General features: G+C 35.7%; 1 protein-coding gene across 1 annotated transcript in view; it reads right to left on the bottom strand.

Annotated features, from left to right (window-relative positions):
• Positions 1-13,959, bottom strand: part of MAP3K14 (mitogen-activated protein kinase kinase kinase 14) — a 52,663-nt gene that overhangs the window by 9,924 nt on the left and 28,780 nt on the right. Inside the window, exons 8-12 of the mRNA XM_039331327.1 lie at positions 12,811-12,942; positions 9,981-10,085; positions 7,470-7,633; positions 3,980-4,130; positions 2,501-2,830 (exon numbers count right to left, since the gene is read on the bottom strand). Of these exons, the coding sequence (XP_039187261.1) occupies positions 2,501-2,830; positions 3,980-4,130; positions 7,470-7,633; positions 9,981-10,085; positions 12,811-12,942 (882 nt within the window). The remainder of the gene's footprint in view (positions 1-2,500; positions 2,831-3,979; positions 4,131-7,469; positions 7,634-9,980; positions 10,086-12,810; positions 12,943-13,959) is intronic.

Raw genomic sequence — 13,959 nt, forward strand, 5'->3', positions numbered from 1 at the left:
ATTTAGTTTATTTGTAAACAGAATATTTGTAACTCTGAAAAAAAATGAACATGGATATAGCATTTTGGCCATTAGCATGTACTAAGGTAAAATCTGGTTCCTCTGAATCCTAAGAACAAGATCCTTAAAGATGTTTGAGATAAGTATTTGGAACGTTAGGTACTTCAAAATGATTTGGAAGAAGTGGTTTGGATTTCATGCAAGTATAAGCACAGCAGCTTTCTACTTATTACAGCAGCCACACTGAAACTTAAAAATAAAAGACAATGTTTTAATGAAAAGTAAAAACGTGCTATGCCAAAGCAAAGTATGAAGCACTTCTTCTAAATCATTTTTGAAACACTGAACTGCCTTAATAATGAATCCCTTTCACAACTTAAATAAAGGAAGGAAAAATGGATTACCAAGTTTATTGCCTCATCTAAAGACCGTTTTGTTTAAACTAGTAACATTTTTTTAAACGAGAATCTAACTCATGGTTTTCAAAGGATCCTTTCATTTCCTGATTCTTCTATTAAATTTGTATATTCCATATGCATTCTCTGTAAAATGCATAATTAGAACAGACATGTCAAACTGCCAGCCCACAGGCCAGATGCATCACGCTGAAACCGTGCCCACCCCATTGCTGGCAATGGGGAAAAAATCCTGATATGTCATGCGATGTCACATGACGTCGCAAGTTTGACATGCCTGCATTAGAATCTCCTTGCTATTTTCACACTCTAACATGCTCTGTTTCCTTCATGGATATCTGCTCCATATTTGCAGGTTCCTTTTATTCTGCTACTGTCATTACTATATACCATATTTTCCGGCATATAAGACGACTTTCTAAACCCTTCTTCTCAAAAGTCCGGGGTCGTCTTATACGGTGGGTAGCTGTTCTCTGAATTTAAAACCAATCTGCCCCCTAGTGGCCAGCCCTATTTTTTTTACAGAAATAAGCACTAACACAGTATTTCTCAACCTTGACAATTTTAAGGCATGTGGACTTCAACTACCAGAATTCCACAGCCAGCAGAACAAAGCATTCAAAAATCCCATTTTTCTACATTGCCCATCACTTTTTTTTTTCAGGAAAAGCAATTAAATAGTAGAAAACAGTAAGCTATATAAATTAAGGACATTACATCTACAAAAAAAAAAGAAACATTTGATTTACTTCTTATACCTAGAGCAGCAGTCATGAATATATGGAAAAAATTTTTGATTCAGCAAATCAATTGATTAAGAAAAATACTGGTCAAAGTGAAAATTAAGAAAATAGATGATGGGATCTACCAGAGAGAATATTTAAAAAAGAAACATTTGTTTGAATATGGTTAAAGAAACAGAAAAGATTCTGAATACATATGTCATTCTAAGAGAGATGAATTCCTTAAATAATACTGTATGCTTTTCCCCCCTTTTATTTTATTTTTTGATATAAGTAATATAATACTGCTGAAATGGCCTAGATGAAGTAAATGTTTTAGATAATTAAATGTGTCTGAATTTAGGGAAATTATAATGTATAAAAAAGAAAAAAATGTTTTGAATAAGACCTAAAGGATTAGCTGACTAGGCACATTAAATGGAATATTTAAAGATTAAATATATTTTATCAAAATAATAAGAACTATATTATTTCAAGGTTTGCAAAGAAGACATTTTGGGGAAAAGGGGAAATCAACTAAATGTACTATGTGGATTATAGATTATAGAAACCAATTGTTAATGATTTTTCTTTACAAATGTAAACCCAGCAAACACACAGTTTACCAACTATTAAGTGATTTATGTTTTAAAAAATCAATAAAATATATGGGGAAAAAAATACCAGCTGAGTTCAGGAAGCATTAGGGAAGCAGTGGTGGGCAACACTCGCTTTCTAGCAGCAAAGGAATGGAGCTCCTATTGTGCTCATCTATAAACAGAAATTCAATATTGTACCATATTTTCCGGCGTATAAGACGACTTTCTAAACCCTGAAAATCTTCTCAAAAGTTGGGGGTCGTCTTATATGCCCAGTCGTCTTATACGCCGGAATATACGGTAAATCTTATTAATGCTGCATTCAACATTTCTCTCCTTTCCTTCTTTTAAACACACAAGACTGGCCTCTTCAACTAAATTAAGATAGGTAGAAATGCTACTTATAATATACAGTACCATTCAGTAAAATCTACTAGGATGTTGACAGCTGTACCAAAAGCTTGAAAAAAAAAAAGAGAGGTCAGGAAAATAGACTGGCAAACGAAGAAGCAGCTTTAAATGATAAGAGAGCCAGTTTGATCTACTCATTATAGCACCCGGCTAGAAAACAGGAGACTGTGAGTTCTAGTCCCATCTTAGCCATGAAAGCTGGCTTGGGCTGGTCACTGTCTCTCTCCTTCCTCCTCCTATTTTGGGAAAATAAGAAGAGGAAGGAGTATTTAGATATGTTTGCTGCCTTGAGTTATTTATAAAAACAATAAAGGAATAATAAAGGAATCAATCAATCCTGATCCATGATTACCAAACTCCAGCTGCTGAAGGTCGTGGTCAATGCTGGGAGTCCCCCATTCTGTCATGTTGTATTTCTTAGTACTGATTGGAGCCAGGAAGGAGGGTAGAAAGGAGTCACATGGTGGCAATAATTCCTTGCACATGTCTGGGTGAATTAACTGCTTTCTCTCAGTCAGATCCTGACATGGGAGCAAAAGTCTAGGGCTTCTAGACAACACTTTTTGGCTATCCGGGAGTTCAGGTATGGATAACAGTAGTTCTGGGAGAATAGCTTTTTGTGTCAACTGCAGGCATCTGGGTTCTCTGTATTCACTGTTCCAGGAACTCTTCACTCCTCCCACTACAAACCAAAAACACAAATGGAAAAATCTATAGTACAAACACCTCAGGAGAACTGGGACTCCTGCTCAACCACCAGTACGTATTTAACACAAGATAAGATAATTCCAAAGTTTCAGATGATATATCTAGATCTTCTTAGTTATTCTAAGTTTCCTGTAGCAATCCATTACAAAGAGGGAAAATATAAATACATTCTATAGTAAATATATTCTATAAATATATTCATAAAATGATGACTACTCTGGCATAGTTTTACTTTCTATGACAGAATGTTTTATTATATTTTCAAATAAACAAAACCAGAAGGCAATAAATACTAAATTACTTTTGTCTTATTGTCAAAAGGCATAGCACACCCAGATGGAAATCAGGAGTGAGTTTAACTATTCCTTTCAGTCTTGTATCACTAAGCTCAGGAAGACTCCTGGAGCTTACAATAATAAAAGCATACTGCTTTCTAAAATATCACCAAAGCTGTTGCCTACAAGAACAACTGGGAAGGCTGTCCCACAAAGTGCAGACCACTATCATGAGCTAAACCATTCAGTGCTTTTATAAGGTCAAATGCAAATGTCTTTGATTTGTAACTGGAAGCCTGCTGATAACCAGTCCTATGTTCACAGTACAGGAATTACTCAACCATGATGGTTCTTATTTGTCAGCTTGAAGGAAACGTTATCTTGAACTGCTTTATTAGCCAGCCATATATAAGGACTACTTATTATATATAAGGACTGCTTTGAACTTTATCTAGCTCAACCAGGTGCTGATTGTTAGTTGAGAAGATTCCTGTGCATAGTCTTTTAGCAATAAATCAGTTAAATTGAACCTTCACATGTGAACCTGATTTTCATGCATGACACTAGCGAAGGTGACCAAATTCACTTACAGAGAATGCTTGCTCTGGGACATGCTGTGTACTTTTACTTCCTTTCAATTTACAGTACACAAGTTATTAACTAAAACCTGACTTCCATGTTTTCTCTTGCACAACTCAATGTGAAAATGATTCATGAAAGCGACATGAACAGAAATGTCAGGAACAAATAAAAGAGCAAGACTTTGTTAGGGGACTGTGGGGACAAATGCAAGAAAGGAAGAAATCGCCAGTCCAGTGTGCATGTTCAGACAGACAAAGAAATCTCACCTTGCTTAAGTGCTGTGCAGGTTTTCTCCCTTAGCTGTGCTGCAGAAGCCCGTTTTATAGGGTCTTTCTCAAGGCCAGAGGTAATGACCTGAACAGTGTATGGGTGACAGGAGGGGGGGATTTCTCTTAGAGGGGGTGGTTCTTTGGCTATCTGCAATGCAAAGACATAGGAAAATGGATACTGATCAAAAGCAATCAGAAAACTGCAGGCCTACAAGTAGCAATTATTTAACAGACAATGACAACTACTACTGTAATATATGAAATAGAAATCGATTTCTCACTTTTTTGAAAACAAAGAATAGATAATACTGTTTGACAGACAATTGCAATACAGGCCAAAACTCTCAATATTTTGGTACAAAAAATATTAATGTGCACAGAAATTATACCAAGCACACACTGTAGACAGACAAGTTGCCTTAAAGTCAATATTCAAAAAGGACAAAATAGTGAAAGACTTGCAAATAAGGCCAGTGCCATCCAAAGATAATTTGATGTCTGAGATGGACATAAATTTTGTTTCCTCATGGGACAACATTTGCCCAGCTCTTAACTCCTAGCCTACTATATTTCATCAGACTGAAGATAAAAATTAGAATCCTTTTAGCCCCCGAAGAAAAGATGGAATAATTATATTCTTTGAAAAACTGAAAGATTTTACACTATATTATCAAATGTTGAAATAATGTTCTTTTGCATTTAGAACAGCCAACTGTGACCTAAATAGTATTCTATACCCCAGAATTTATATAAGTAATAGAGACAACCTGCGTCTAGCATCCACACCAAACTTCTCAAATAGAGATCCTTGCATAGGAGCTGATTCCTGAAACTATTCTATACTAAAGATTCAAAGAAAATTCTCTTGATTTGCATTTTCCTCATCATAGCCCTTCAGCTTCTGAACAATCATTTCTATATGCACTGAATATTGTGTTATGTTCCAGAACTTAATGAGCTTACTTCATGTTTGTGCTTTACCTTTCATTATATGGAAACTTATCACTGTTTTCATTAAAATTCAACTTCAGGTAAATGAGAATAGAATTGCAGTCTAAATGTCATCACCCATCCTTTCTTGCAAGTTCTGTGTAGACCTAAGTTGGCACATACTCATTTTCTAACAAATATCTTATTTACTTAAGAGAAAAATGACCCTAAATTTAAAATATTTCCCTCAGAATAAGGTACCCCATTTGCATATATCATTTTCTCTCACAACTTCCTCACAAAGAGCTATACACAAAAATGTAAAATTAAATATAAGAATGAAAGGAAAACTAGAAAACAAGAAAAGAAGCAGATGGAGATGAGAGAAGGGAAGAGGTAACTAGATAGAAATAGAAAGAAAGGGGGAAAAAGTCCTATTTAAAAATCACAAGAAGCATTAAATTGAGATATTGAGAGGTGTGAAGTTGGATAGGATTTCTTATAATCAATTGCTTAAAACTGGAAGGGAAGGATTGGCAATTAAAATCGTTAGATGAATTAAGGCAGGAAAATATTGTTTACTCTTGGTTTCAGTATAGGCAATTGTTAGATAGGTGGAGTTTAGACCAAAAGGTTGGTATTACTTTAGAGGATGAGAACTTGATAAAACAGATTAAAGATCAAAGTCGAGCTCATATAAAGAGAGTTTATAATGTATTAATGGAATTGGATTCACAGACGGAATTAGTTAAAGATTGTATGATAAAATGGACCCAAAATTTTCAAGAGCCGGTTTTATTAGATACATGGGAGGCAATTTGGGCTGGGAATGTGAAGTTTACTCACGCTCAAAATTTAAGAGAAAATTTTTATAAAATGGTTTATAGGTGGCATTTGGATCCCCAAAAATTGTCTCGCATGTATCCCAATTTACAGCCTGTTGGAGATGTGGTTGCTTGGATGCAACCTATTATCATATTTGGTGGATGTATAGAAACATAAAAGCTTTTTGGATTAAGATTTGGTGGAACATTCGAAAGATTTTCAAGAGAAAGATAAAGTTTTCACCACAATTATTTTTGTTAGGTATTATTGTAGATTGTGATGCTAAAGAAACTATTTTAATGTTGAATCTTATTACGGCTGCAAGGTTACTGGTTGGACAATATTGGAGGAAAGATTCTTTGCCCATTATAGAAGAATGGTCGCTTAAAGTTTCTAATTTAGCAGAAATGGCCAAAATTTCTGCTTCTTTGAAGGATCATTCACAAGAAAGATACATCTCGGTGTGGAGAAGATGGATAAATTATGTACAGAATAAATATGGGATTAGAAAGTATCATTTAATTTTTGAATAACTTATAGTTTAAAGTGGGAATTGTTTATATTGTTATTTTTGTTTTTCTTTAAAAAAAAGTTGTATTTGAGTTAAAGTATTTTATGATTTTAGTTATTGGTATAGTTGGATAAGCTTAGTTAGAATTTGTTTGCTTATTTGTAACCCTGTAATCAGCTCTGGGAAGTGAGGGGGGGTTAGGGTTAGGGTGGGGCGGGAGGGAGGGAGGGATATTTTATTGTAATAATTTGTATAAAATTTTTCAATAAAAAAAGCATTAAAATTTCCTCCAAACAACTTCTCTACAGAATAATATCAAAAATATTCAATATTCATTCAATTTATATAACATTTTAATCCTTTTCATTCCAACAGTTGTTTCTACTCACATGTAATTATTGAGAGTAAAAATAAGTCATGAAATAAATCAGAAAATCCAAAACATCAATAAAACAGTTAGCAATTAAACTCCCATGCTGCAAAACCAAGTAACTAACATAGCATGACAATGTGTCACTCGGCATAGCTGGTACAACTCACGAATAATCTGCAATGCCCCAACCACCTATTCTCAAACATAATATACTCATAGGTGAAACAATTTTGAAATCTTTACAAATTATTGAAGATATTTTTTTGGAACTGGATAAGCTGTAGCCACAATCACATTACAATTCTATATTTCTTAATTGCTTTATATCAGTGAATCCTTCTGGAATATCATTCCTCCAAAATTATAGACGAAAATAATTTTAGAATGAATCAAAAACCCCTTTTTATAGACTGTTGTTCATTTTGAACTTATCATTATGATAAGGACCATACCATTTAACAAATATTGCTGAGTTTTTGGCTAAAAGGTGTGAGCAAATGGCTTTTGTTACCAAACAATTAGACAGAGACTGTGTTTTTGGTGTAAACCACAAGTTCTGGAGATCTGAAAAATTGAAGTAATCCTGAGATGGGACCTATAACTTCTTGAAATCAATAGTTAATATAAAATAAATTATACATTTATAATTTGTATAAATTATACAATTATAAATTGTGTTGAATGGTAAACTTTATGGATTTCAAGATACCCAACAAAAATATGTATTTACTAACAAGATACGTTTCTTAGATTGGTTGAGAATATTAAGCACTTCATGCCACAATTATTTGTTTTGTCTTTCAGATAAATGAAGCAACATATTACCCATTTACTAATGTGTGACTTACTTTGAGGCACAGAGGATGATTATAATACTTGATCCAAGGATGATACCCATTCAGTAGATGCAGCAACATACAGCAACTGCTCCAGATATCTATCTTGAAATCACAGTGCTTCCCCATTACGATTTCAGGAGCCAAGTGCGTCTCAGTGCCTGGGACATAATCTCCTTAAATAAGAATAGAGGAAATTGATTCTTTAGGGTCCTGCTCGGCCCTGTTGCACACAAGTAGCCATGCGGAGACATTCTTAAATTAATAAAGGGTAGCCCAAGAGCCCTTCACTGTAGAAGACCAGACACAAAAATATCAAAGCAAATTTATATTGGAGTATTACAATAAAGAGGCAATGCAAGGATACAGAAAACTTTGAGTTCAGATTCATATACCGGTAGGAAACTCTCTGGAGAGAAATATCGCTTGGGAAATAGGAGTACCCAAAATGTTTTGAATTCACAAAGTTTCAAGTCTGAAAGAAGTATTTTAAAGTCAAACAATCAGCAACTTCATTCTCAAAACATTTCTGGAACAGTTGGAAAAGCCTGTTCCAAACTTGAAATAAGAGTATTTGTAACTTGAACAGCTTTATACTCCAAATCTGTTACAAACTTCTCTTGCAAAAATTATACTGTAATCTCTAAAACTATCCTGCAATGTGATTGCAATGTATAATAGCTTCAAACAAAGAAAGAGCAAAAAATGGTGATAAGTGCAGGATATATATTATATTCATGCATTAACTTATAAATGAATAGTTTTCAACTCCCTTCACCAGAAAAACATAGTTACTTTAATAACTGATTTTTCGAAAAAACAAACAAACAAACAAAAAAACCACAACATTCTCAGTGAGCCTTTTTTTCCTAGTATTTTCCTGCAAGTGCAGGGTCTGCTTATTTTGAATCAACAGAGTGTTGATCCTTTGGTTGCAACAGGAACTGACTAACTGGCTTGTTGTCCAAGCCTGACATTAGGGGCTCAGAGTGACTGGGCTAAAATCACGCAACTGGCTTTTATGTCTAAGCTGAGTCCCTCCCAGGCTCCTGGTTTCTAGCTTAGTGTCTTAAACAGTAGACCATTGTATTGTTAAATATATCAAACGGCTAATACTTTCTGCAATTCATCTACTAAAAAAAGCATACAGATAATCCTTGACATAATGGAGTCTGCCATTACAGTGGAAGGTTGGGAGGGCGTTAAATGAACCGCCTCACTTAACAAGTCCCCATCCCTGCTCTCACCAACACATTTATTTGTTAAATGTAAGTTGTTAAGTGGAGTATGGGGTACCTCAGTGGTGGGGAAAGATCCTAAAGGCCTAGTGCAGGCACAAGCCCACCTGCCTCCAGCCTCTTAAGGCGTGTGCGCGCGTACACACACACACACATTAAAAATAAAAGTAAAAATATGACTTGGGAATATCCATACTATTAAAACAATGATCACCAAGAGAATGCTTTAAGAGAATAAAATTACATACACACAGAGGTAAAAAAAGGATATATGCAGTGTTATCTTCATTTTAGATGTCAAAAGGGTCTCTCTCTGTCTCTCTCCCTCTCTATCTGCCCTTGGTCTGCCACTCCCCCCACTCTTTCTTTCTCTCTCTCTTCCCCCCCCTCTCTCTCCCCCTCCCCCCTCTCTCTTTCTCTCTCTCTCTTTCTCCCCCCCCCTCCTATCTGCTGCTCACCTGGCAAGCTTCAAGCTGTTGTCCAACAAGCTCAGGGGTAAGCAACCTCGTCTCTTTTATGACTCATGGACTTCAACTCCCAGAATTCCTGAGTCAGCCTAGCTGGGCTAGCTAGCTTTCTCCTGCCCTTCCTGCTTCCTGCTTCCTGCAGAGACGCAGCAAAGGGAGGAGCTCTGCCCAGTAAGCTTTTCAGCTCCTCGGAGAACACTGTGAGTGCACTCTGTTTTACACACACACACGCACACAAACACACACACACAGAGAGAGAGAGAGAGAGAGAGAGAGAGAGAGAGAGAGAGAGAGAGAGAGAGAGAGAGAAGCAGGAAAGTGTAATTACCTTTCTCTGTCTCTGTCTCTCTCTGCAAAGGCAGAGGAAGCTGGGAGCCACAGGGGAAGGCTTAAAGAGCCGCATGCGGCTCCGGAGCCGCAGGTTGCCGACCTGTGTCCTAGGAAATATTGCCTAGGATTTTTGACATAATTTATATTTTATTCTCCATTTTCAGGAATTTTTCTTTTTCTTTTTGGTAAAGTACCCGCAGCGGTTCAATTTGCATAATATATAAAATTGTCGGGTACAGATTATGGGCAGAAGTTAGTTTGTATATGTTACCAAAAAACTTTTTAAAAATAGATAATGCCCTAAAAATTATGCCTAAAATATTGAGGCAGGGATAAAGATATATCTTCATGCCTGATGCTGGAAAATAGTGAGACAGACACCTCTAAATTATTTATTTTCAGGGATGAGTCCAATATTTAGAACATAAAGGAAAGAGCAGTCCAATGCTCGTATATCAATAGCCTCTTAAGAACCTGCCATAAGTTACCTGTCATTAAATATTTCCTTATGCCATCTGGTTGAAGTTGAGCTGCATGACCAAAATCACAGAGAACAGCATGGCTTCTGTCACCAGATAAAAGGACATTGTCAGCTGCCAAAAGAAAAATTGCAAGGTTTTCAGGCCATCAGTATCTATATATAATATTGTAACAAGAGCACCTAGTTTTTCTCCTTAGGTGCTCACCTGACATTTTGACTTTATTACTGGGGACCAGAAGTGCAGATTTACTTGATTAAATGTTCCTCCATAGAAATTCTAATACAAGAGAAATTAACCTCTCAGGCAGAAGCCTAAAGAGGAGTCCCTTTCCCTCATACTTAGCTTTTTATGTGAAAGGAGGGGGCTGCCAGAACATTCATATAATCTTTTTTTTAATAGATATTTTATTGGTTTTTAACTATAACAATTTCCAGTGCCTGGTGTACAGCGTGTTGTCTTGGTTTATATTTTAACAAGAAAAAAAAGGACAGTAATAATTAATTAACAGCCAGTAATGATTAAATTTGATAATTCCATAATTAATATATTAACTAATAATACATTTCTTTGGTCTTCCCTTCTCCCATTTGTATTTTCCTTCTTCAACCTTAGCCAAAATATAATTCTTAATATTTTCAATATATAATTGATTAGGTATAGGCATTTTTCATATTTATACAAATAATAATAATCTCTCTATATAGCATTTTTTTCAGCATATATTATTCTCATAACCATCATCTCATTAGTTCAGCATATATCCTATTTTTATAATTTTTGTTCGCTTAGATTCCCTTATATTCAATCAAATTCTTATCAGTCATAATTTCTTCGTATTAGTCCTCTCACTGTCTAAATTTTCCCATTTAGGTAGATCATCCCAATATTTTATGCCATGCATTATAAAAAATACTATACTTTTTATCTGTCTTATAGTATCTAAATATAACATCCTTTTTAATCAGTTTATATTTTACTTATATATTAATAAAAGTTACATCAACCTACTATTTTAACATTTAATATATTATAAAACATACTATATTACTTAAATCTCATTATCCTTCTTGTTATAAGGCCCCTTTATATTCGAACTTCTCTGTTCTTTTAGCCATATTCAAACAATGTTTATTCACGTAATAGTCCATCTGGTAGGGCGAGTCAAATCTCTTGTATCTGATCTTCTTCTTTTGCCAAGTAATTTTCCAAGTTGATGTAATCCGCTTACCCAACAGTTCCTATATTTTTACAAATGTTGTTAGGAATACAAAAGATGAAGTAAGTAAGATAAATTCTTTCTGTCCCCCAAATTTTAATAGTTCTCTAATAATTCCATTTTTCTTGTTGTAACAGAACCTTGAAGATTTTTTCCTGTTTGGGTCAAATTGTAATTATTTTCCTTTGTTATTTCATCAATTTGATCATACACTTCTAGTTTGTAATCTGCTGTCTGATTTGTTTGTTCCTCTGTTGTTATTTCCTGGGTATTTTTTAATTGTAGATTTAGATTGGAAATATGCTTATTTAAATCCTCAAAGTTATTTCGAATTTGATCATGGTTTGAATCTACTGTCATTTGTATTTGTCCCAGCATTACATATATTTCCTCCGGGAAAGTATTTATCTTGCTTTGAAGTATTGCTTCTGGAGGCCCTTGATATTCCAGGCTAAGTCCTTCAGGAAAAAATATTGAATGTGGTATCCTGTCATTTTTTGATACGTATATGATATCCATGTTGTCTCCCCCCTTCAAATAATCTTTCATCAATGTTTTAATTCAAAAGTCAATTTATCAGTCAATCAAAATTACAGATTCAGTATATTAAGCCACTTTAAATCTGCAAATTCTCCTCTAAAAGATTAGCCAAAAAGCCAAAGTTTTTTTTTCCCATAAACAGTTTTTAGGTTTAAGCAACAGTCCAGGTGTTATTTTTTCTTTCAAACACTTTTTAATCTTATAGGTGGCTCTTCCTTTGTTCCCAGCTGTCTTCAAAGTTATTTGCAATTCAAAGGAACAACTTTTTCTTTGTTTCTGGGCATTCTGCCAATTTCTGAATCCTTATTGTTAGTGTTCTATTCTTTGATTCTCTACTAGGTATCAGCAGTTATTTCTTTTTTTCAGTTTTTCTTTCTATCAAAAAGTTATTTTTGTTATATATTTTATAATTCTATCAGAAACTTTTTGGGGTATAATCTTGACAGTTTTTTAGTTCCTAGATTAAATTTTAGTATGTCTTTTTCAACCTTTTATGTTAATTCGCCGCTTCCATCTGTAAGGGAATGGGGATATAATCCCTTCCCTTCACTTCTGGAGGTTTTCTTGCTTTGGGGATCTTTTCAAGGATTTAAATAGTACATAGAAGAAAGAAGATCAGTACTCTCACCAATTTCAAGCATGCTGTTCACCGATGTTTAAGTTCGTGCTCTGGGACTAGACGCTGATCTCACGCTACCTTTTCTCCTGTCAGGTTCAGAGGGCTTTCCCCGGATCAAACAAAGCGATTGCCGTCACTTCGTGATCGACGGGGCACTCCTCCTTCACAGTCACCTCTCTCGGGCAACTTCGGACCCATCTAGGGTTCCCCAAGCAGGAACAAAATAGCTGTGGGGAGCAGAGGTCTGCTCTTGTGTGGCCATGCGCTGCAGATGCAAAAAATGGAAGTCCCACACACAATCTTCTATTGAAAACTGAAGATAAAGACAAGTTGACTAATTCAATGGGAAGTACGTCAAGATATACCATCCCCACCAGCACATCATCTCATATTTTCTGCAACTGCAGCCATTTTGAGCAAATAGTCTGCTACTTGGGTTTGCTGTTTAATAACAATCTTACCTTTTACATCTCCATGGAGAACATTGTGGGCATGAAGGTGTTCCAAGGCCTCCAGGATTTGGCTGAGATAATCAAGAGCTCTGTCCTCAGGTAGGTATCCACACTGCTTAACTAGCTGGCCCAATGACCCACCTAGAAGGAAAAATTCCCATCTCTCACCAAGAAGTACATTAGCTGCTTCAGTCTACAGAAAAAATATCAAGCGGCATCATAGTCAAGAAATCTGCAATCATGGATCCTATAGTTAAAGGACAACAATGTACAGAGAAGATATGGTACCTACACTTTGGTAGGTCCAGGGCCATATGCGGCCCATGAACTGCAAAGTTGGACACATTAGCTTTAGAGCTTCTTGATATGTAATCTAACACATATTTTTACAGTGGCTAAACAGATGGCTATGGAGAAGCAAGAAAAACTATAAAAGCAAGAAATAAATATTCAGGACTTTTTTCTCCTTCTGTTCAATCATATCTGATTCTTGGAGACTACCTGAACAAGCCCCTGCATTTTTCTTCGCAAGGATTTTCAGAAGTGGTTTGCCATTAACCTCCTCCTAGGGCTGGGAGAAAGCAATTAGCCAAGGTCCGCTAGCTGGCTTTGTACCAAAGGAAGAACTCCCACTGTGATTTCAACCACGGGATCAACAGGCTCTCACAAATATTCAATTATCCTCTAATAAAAATAGAAAATACTTATCACAAATTAAAAGAGAAATTAACAGAAAAGTCGGGAAACAGTTGTGACCCTTGGCTTTTAGGAAATAAAATGAAATAGAGCACAAATTGACAGCTAGAGAAAAATAGGCAATGTTTAAGGTCAGAAAGCCCCTTTATGGATTACTGCCTTGTCGTGGCGAAGGGGCTTGCGTAACTCAATGAAGCTATAAGCTATGCCGTGCAGGGCCACCCAAGACGGACAGGTTATAGCAGAGAGTTCTGACAAAATGTGATCCACTGGAGAAGGAAATGGCAAACCACTCCAGTATCTTTGCCATGAAAACCCCATGGACAGTACTAAAAGGAAAAAAGATATGACGCTGGAAGATGAGCCCCTCAGGTCGGAAGGTGTCCAATATGCTACTGGGGAAGAGCAGAGGGCTAGTACTAGTAGCGCCAGAAAGAATGAAGCGACTGGGCCAAAGCCGAA

This window comes from Crotalus tigris, unplaced genomic scaffold, assembly GCF_016545835.1.
Source record: "Crotalus tigris isolate CLP2741 ecotype Arizona unplaced genomic scaffold, ASM1654583v1 scf7180000024437.13266115, whole genome shotgun sequence".
NCBI classification, from domain to species: Eukaryota; Metazoa; Chordata; class Lepidosauria; order Squamata; family Viperidae; genus Crotalus; species Crotalus tigris.